General features: G+C 36.3%; 1 protein-coding gene across 1 annotated transcript in view; it reads right to left on the bottom strand.

Moving 5' to 3' along the window:
• LOC125025948 (DNA mismatch repair protein Msh2-like) overlaps positions 1–7,500 on the bottom strand; it is a 9,903-nt gene that overhangs the window by 1,716 nt on the left and 687 nt on the right. The window contains exons 3-18 of the mRNA XM_047614307.1: positions 5,535–5,658; positions 5,166–5,308; positions 4,551–4,664; positions 4,193–4,360; positions 3,806–3,991; positions 3,445–3,694; positions 3,179–3,326; positions 2,966–3,071; positions 2,737–2,851; positions 2,327–2,472; positions 1,865–2,036; positions 1,474–1,695; positions 1,195–1,344; positions 969–1,051; positions 768–859; positions 423–567 (exon numbers count right to left, since the gene is read on the bottom strand). Coding sequence (XP_047470263.1) covers positions 423–567; positions 768–859; positions 969–1,051; positions 1,195–1,344; positions 1,474–1,695; positions 1,865–2,036; positions 2,327–2,472; positions 2,737–2,851; positions 2,966–3,071; positions 3,179–3,326; positions 3,445–3,694; positions 3,806–3,991; positions 4,193–4,360; positions 4,551–4,664; positions 5,166–5,308; positions 5,535–5,658 — 2,364 coding nt within the window. The remainder of the gene's footprint in view (positions 1–422; positions 568–767; positions 860–968; positions 1,052–1,194; positions 1,345–1,473; positions 1,696–1,864; positions 2,037–2,326; positions 2,473–2,736; positions 2,852–2,965; positions 3,072–3,178; positions 3,327–3,444; positions 3,695–3,805; positions 3,992–4,192; positions 4,361–4,550; positions 4,665–5,165; positions 5,309–5,534; positions 5,659–7,500) is intronic.

The following is a 7,500-nucleotide window of genomic DNA, read 5'->3' as shown; positions in this document are numbered from 1 at the left end:
ATAGAAAAGAGAGAAAAGAGAGAGAGTGATAGAAAAGAGAAAAGAGAGAGAGAGTGATAGAAAAGAGAAAAGAGAGAGAGAGTGATAGAAAAGAGAAAAGAGAGAGAGAGTGATAGAAAAGAGAGAAGAGAGAGAGTGATAGAAAAGAGAGAAAAGAGAGAGTGATAGAAAAGAGAGAAAAGAGAGAGTGATAGAAAAGAGAGGAGAGAGAGAGAGAGAGAAGGGGGGAAGGGGGGGAGAGAGAAGGAGAGAGAGATTGAGAATTAATTCTCCTTCAGAAGACAGTGATGGATCTATGCAGCTCCATGACTTACTAGACAGCATAAAAAGGTGAATGAATGTCAATAATTCACATAAATTATCACATTCCTGTATCAATCATTACTCCTACAGTATGTAACTCATAATGGATATGAACCTACCTGGTATAAAAGAGTTAAGGCACCATGTGCAGTTGTAGCTGTCACATGGTAATTCTGAACACTGTCCACTTCATCTGCCAAGGCTGTGAGCTCATGGAAATGTGTAGCAAAGAGGCAGAATGCTGAAATCTCCTTTGCAATATACCTGAAATAATCATTTGCCAAAATTGATCTACTAATTTGGATTTAGGATTCAATATATTCATATATCATTACCTGCAAGTTCACTTATTCTAACTTTAATTTTCAAGAGGGTTTTATCCTCTTGCCAAGATTTAAAGTTATAATGTTGGTTAAAAATTTTTTTAAAATTATTCTAATGATACAAAACTAAATTATATTTACTCTGATATGGCCCATGCTAGCCCAAAGCCATCATAAGTTGATGTACCACGTCCCAGTTCATCAATAATGATCAGTGACTTGTTGCTAGCAGACTGAAAAAAACAAATTATATGATCAGTAAACATTACTCAAGAAATAATTAACAAATATATAATGCCAACTGAAAAAATCATGTAAGAGGAAAGACTATGGTTTTCTTACTCTTAAAATAGTTGCTGTCTCGAGCATCTCTGCCATAAATGTTGACACACCCTTAAGCTGACAATCTCCTGCACCAACCCGAGCTGTAAGAGAAATAGTTCATAGTTCTTGATGCAAAAATTCATGCAAAAGTAAGACATAATTAAAATGACTATACTTTTGTCGTCTGAAAATCTATTTAAACATTTTCCAGTAGAATGACATCAATATACATACATTTCCTTACCTAGAATACTGTCTACGATGGATATTTCTGCTTCCTGACAAGCAACAAAAGACCCAATCTGAGCCATTAAGACTGCAGCACCCACAGAGCGCAGATAAGTGCTTTTACCTCCCATGTTGGGTCCAGTGATTATATGGAACAATCCATTACCTGAAACATTTTAATGGCACATTATGCAGGCTTTTAAGCTATCTAGTGTTACTAGTTACTCTATATCTAGATCATAAGACAACAAGGTAATTAAACAATCATACATTATCAAAACTGTACATGTCAAACCTTTGTCAAATGTGCAATCATTTGGTATAAACGATACATCATCCTGGAGCTCCAGGCAAGGATGACGAATCTCCTGAAACTTTATGACACCTGATCCTTGTTCCAAAAGTTTTGGCCGTACATAGGGAATAGGTGCAGATACTGCTGCAGTTGCAAGAGCAAAAATGCAATCTAATGTAGCAAGCACTTGTCCCAAGTTTTGCAGGACTTCCACATAGCCAACTGTAAATAAAACAGAAGAGAAAATAATTATCATATGGCATGAATTTATACATGTCTTTCACCTTTTGAAGTGTGCCAGTATGTGTATCTATGCTGCATGGACATATGCATGCAATGCCCCCACCTACATTTATTATCAAACTATATTTCCTTTATATGATCAACAAACCTGCAATATTCATAATTTCCTCAACCACTGTTTTTTGCTGCTGTACATATTCTTCCTTTGATGCCATGTGCTGTTCATTCAAGTCCTGAAGGGCATTATTTCTAAACCTCACTCCTGCTTTGTTTGTATCAATCATATGGTAGCTTCGATTATTTCGCAGCACTTTCTCTTCCTGTAAGAAATTTTAAGCTGGTGACACATCTGAAAGTATGAGCTTGCTCTCTGACTGAGGGACAATGGCGTATTGTTATAGAAAATTAATGTTGTCTTTTTTTTGATTTTTGTAATTACATACACAAAAATAACACATTTCAGTCAAAAGAAAGAAACTTTAATGTATTTCTCATTAGATCAGTATAAATGACACCAATAGTGCATCCCGTCTCAGGAAAGTAAACACACACACACACTAATAAGACAACCATAACCAGCAAATTATTCTCCTTCATCCATGCCAATTACCTTTAATGTCACCCTGAAGTAAAAGCCGAGCTGTGCATTGGACTCCAGCTTGATGCTTTTCCCTGCTTCCAGACAGAGGTCATTGGCAGCCTTCCTCAACTGGTTCTGGATGTCCTTTTCTAAGCCATTCATGGTTTCTCTTAATTCTGTTTGAGAAATAAAAAAACAGGTGATGGTAATGACTTCTTCATATATAGTCCCTGCACTTATACAATAGAAAGGGTTCCAAAAGTTTAAGCTGTAGTTCTAAGCATTTCTTACACTTCATGCAGGTAATATATGCTCTGGTCTAATTTTCCAAGTAATAAGAATAATAACAGCAGTCAAATGAAATAATATCAACATAGCAACAAATATGAAAAAATTAAAAATAGGGAAAATTCACATTCTTTGAAAAACATGAAGATTACCTGCTAATGTCTCATCAAAGTCAGGTTTGATAACATATTCTCCTTGATTGGCTTGTTCCATGTCAACAGTGGTTTCTATCATCTCCTGATACTTTGCCAAGTCTGATATTAACTCCTGAAAAAAGAAGGAATACATATAAAATATTTTACTATTTTGTTCCATATCTTACCAATGCATGCAAGGAGTACAAAACAAAATTAAATGTAGACTGTTATATGGGTCAGTTACCTGAAGAGGAGTTGTGAAGACTGCTGCTAGTGAAGCTGTGTGTGGTCCATCGTACTTGGCAATTGCTTCACACAGGTATGGTAGCCTCTCAACGCACTGGTAGAGTCTGTGACGATTGTGTATTAATTAACAGTTCTGATGTAAATTATGAAAACTAATCAATATTTATTGGTGTATGTATTAAATACAAGATATGTTGTATGACATTCTGACCTGTAACAGTCTTGCAAAGTGGCTGCCTTTCGACTGAGCTTGCGGGCCATGCGGTTGAGGTCAGGCACACGACGCAAGTGTTCCTCACCAAGACTGTGACGCATCTCCACAGTGCATATCATAGCTTCCACTAAATCTAATCTCTCTTCTGCAAAGAACCATTCAAGCACATTCTGTATATGTCAAACTTTGTATCTATCTGTAGCTTATAAGTTCAATATGTCAATATTTTCATCAATGATTAGTTCAAGAAGTTAAGAACATACCAATTTTATTAATGTCAACTAAAGGCTGTCTAAGCCACTGTGCCAGTAGACGATGTCCAAGTGGAGTTCTGCACTTGTCTAAGAGCCCAAGGAGAGTATGAGTCTTAGACACACCGCCAGAAGACTCAACACTACCACTGATAGGCTCTACATGTAATGCCCTAACAGCTGCACTGTCAAGACGCATGTACTGGCTGAGGTCATACATAGAAAGAGTATACTGGGCAAAGTTACTATCATCTCCCAGAAGCTGAAAGAAATACAATATATTGTTTAATAGGGATTTTTTTTTCTTAATTATTTAGTGCAATATGTGTTTACTAAAATATAGCTATATGTAACTACTCATTTACTAACAAACCTCTAAATATTTTATGACAGCTGCTAGTGCACATATCGCATTTGTGCGGTCCATTTCTGGTCTTGCAGCAACAGCAGATGCATCTCCCTTAGTGCGCAGAAGCCGACTAAGGTCTTGACTTGCATCCTTGTTGGTGAATTCTGTTCTCTTTCTTTCGGAAACAAGGAGTTGGCTGCGAGATAACACCTGCAATAGAAGAATCACAAAAAAGTGTTGCCTACTTAAGAAAGCAAGTAATTAATTTGATCATTATATTCAAATGATTTGAAATTATTATCCTACCAGCAAGGTGGCTTGGAGTTAGAACTATGTATTTTGTAACAACAAAGTGATTTCACAGAATGCAACAACTGCAGAGAACATCTATAAAAATCTGTTTCAAAAGACCTGTTTCAGTTTGGCTCCATCAGGTCCCAGATCACCAGAGGGGATGAGACATTCTCTTGGGCTGAGCTGAACCACAAGGGCTTCCAGGTTGCTGAATGTATCACTGTCATTGAACTCTGCAACACTCATCTGGCGTCCATTGGCATCAATGTAACCAATACCCACAACCTTAAATAGATTAAAATAAAATATATACACTCTGCTCATAAAAATGCTTTTAAGCCCCAGTTATATTAATACTTTTTATTTAATTAAAAAAATAATCAATTTAAAGATATTATAAATATAACCAGTTATACAGAAAAATAATTGATAAACTCTGACAATTGATGAATAAAAAATCAAATCTCTTACACACCCTATGACCACCTTCACTTGCTAGTTTGACTCCAATGACACCCGTTGTGACTGTGAGTTCATTATTTGCACCAAACAGAATCTCTTCAAACTGTGAGAGATTTCCTGGAGATGCCTGGAATTGCAAATAATGTATAACAATACATATGAAAATAAAGGTTATGATTATATACACAACAATAACAATAAAATAACAATGGAATGATGATGATGATGATGATGATGATGATAATAATAACAATAATAACTATTCATAATAATTTCACAATAATAGTGACAATATAAGAACACAATGCAAAATCATCTAACTCTGAACTTCCTGTAAAAGTTTTCTATATCAATATTTTTATCTACTTAAATCATTTCCTTAACTGCACATGGAAATGATGGTAAATATTTAGAAGACACCTCCTGAGGCTTTCAAAAAAGGTTGGCTTTCACAAAATTACTTTGGCTCTGTCCCAAACCAATGAAAACTTGCTGTGATCTGTTATGGAAGAGTCAATCATAGGTCCAAACTGACTATGGTACTGTGCCAAGTAAGGCCATTCTGATAATAACTTACCAGAGAGGTATACAAGATCTCTCTTGCCATAGTAAACATGAAAGAACCAACCTTATATTCTGCTTCCCAGTCATTCTTGCTTGAAGACTTCTGCTTATAGAGTTCCACTCTATAATGCTTCAACAGGAGGAGATCACGCACAAAAGATTCAAAATTCAGGCGACTTAAAACCACCGACTCTAATTTGTTACTTCCTAAAAAGAAGGAAGGAAGGAAGAAAGAAAAAAAAATTAGTAATGATCTTTTTAAATATGATAATTTGGATAGGTAACTTAGGTGGTTTATAGCAAAGAGAATCAGCATGCTTAGGGGATGATGTTCAGTTCTAAGTTATCAAAATGCAAATCACTCTAATTTTCAGTCAGTAACTTTGGCCAATTTTAAGGCATATGGCTCCAGTATTGCCTTTTGAAACCATACCTCCACCCAGGTGCTTGATGACAGAATTCGTGCGGAAAAGCTCCCTTGCTGCCAGCACTGCATCTTGGCCGTGGACTGTGTAGTACTCCCCACGGTCAAACAGGCGAACCGTGGTGTTTGGTTTCTATGGATAAAACACATTATGGATATGAAGTAAGAGTGAGGAGTTTTTCATGGTATATCTCTATGTCAACTCTTGGTCTTTGGAGCTGAAAATGTGGTGATTTATATGACCTGAACAAGTCTGACAGCCATTTATATAACTACAGTAATGAATTGATGCTAAGATGACTTTACCCCTTCAGTTCATGAATTATCTATTTATTCATGTTGGGGAAGAAGAAGAAGAAGAAGAAGAAGAAGAAGAAGAAGAAATGAAGGAAGGAAGGAAGGAAGGAAGGAAGGAAGGAAGGAAGGAAGAAAGAAAAACAAACACACACACCAAATTTCCACTTAAACAGCCTTATCCTAACTTACCTGTACTTCCCTAGCCAATGGTGTCTACTCCCCTTACACCCTCCCAGCAACTTTGTGGTTAACCTAACTCCACTTCCTCCACCCTATCCTGACTCTACATGTCCTCAACAACGACTGACTTTAGGCCACTACATGATGGAGCCTAGATCTTTTTTCTCTTGTATATATTGTGCTGTATAGCTTTAATTAATTCTCCAAGCTTTTTCACACATACCATTATAACATTATAACTGCATAATAATGACCTAAAGGAATTTTGTCATAGCAAATGCTTTACGTAACCACTATAACAACTAGTATTTACACAGTATATACCATTATTTTTAACTGTCATCTTCTTTTCTATGTTGTTTCAATCAAATCATGAAATGTACAATAATATGACTGTGAAATACAACCAAAAGAATACAAATGCTACTACCAAACTCCACTGTGAGAACAATGACATATGCAGTGCCATGTGTCCTACATTCTATGCTTGGAATAAGGAATTTGGTCTGTGACCTCAAGTACAGAGACCTACAAGTTTATGCATTACATGGTCTGCAGAATTTATTTTTGGAGTATAAATGTATACAGAAGTGAAATATATTACTTCTTTTAAATATGTATATACACACGCACACAAACACACATTTTGCCAGTAATTATATTAATTTATCAGCTACACATTTTAATTTCTCTTAGCATCCTTGGAAAAAAGCAAAAGAAAAAGAAAAAAGAAAGAAAAGAAATGACAATCTTGGTAAATGCAGTTCTTATTGAGGAAATAATCATACAGTTATGTTGTAGAATTGCAGGGAAAGCATTGCACTTTACCTTTGGATATATGGACTATAGAGATGATTAAAATGAAGGGGAGCAGACAGATTCTTATATGAAAACATAAATATATTTCATTTTTACAGCTCTAAAATTTGGTTATTGTCCCAATATTGTCAAAAAATGTCACAAAAATGATAAACAAACTTTTCTTTTCATGGCATATCTATCACAGTAAATACTCAGAATACCTTTGCATTACTGGTCACAGTGAAAGTGATATCACCCTCTACTACCCAAACATGCCACAGAAACCTTCCCAATGCCATCAATCTTGGCCCTGATCGTAGGGGACGGCATGAGTGGTATCAGGGAAACTGTGAAATAAAATATGAATAATATACAGTGAATTGGCCAATATATAGCTGCCACCCAACTCCCTCCCTGGACAGCAAAGAATTCACCACATATTAACGACAGCTTAGACCATAGGACAGACTCTGTTGTTGGTCATACGCTCTTCACTGAATACGTGCAGGATTCTTTGCCTTCCACTGTGGGGGTTGGGGGATGACAGCTCCCCAGTGCCACAGGGGGAACAGCACCCTGCATTAGGCAATATAGTGACTTGTTCTGTGTATATTATTCATAATTTAACCCCACAGTTTCCCTGGGACCTTCCATGCCCTCCCCTACTGTCAGGAACAAAGATGTGGAGGTCCTCAAT

Source organism: Penaeus chinensis, chromosome 1 (genome assembly GCF_019202785.1).
Source record: "Penaeus chinensis breed Huanghai No. 1 chromosome 1, ASM1920278v2, whole genome shotgun sequence".
In the NCBI taxonomy this organism is placed as follows: domain Eukaryota; kingdom Metazoa; phylum Arthropoda; class Malacostraca; order Decapoda; family Penaeidae; genus Penaeus; species Penaeus chinensis.
This window is presented reverse-complemented; position numbering and strand designations above follow the sequence as displayed.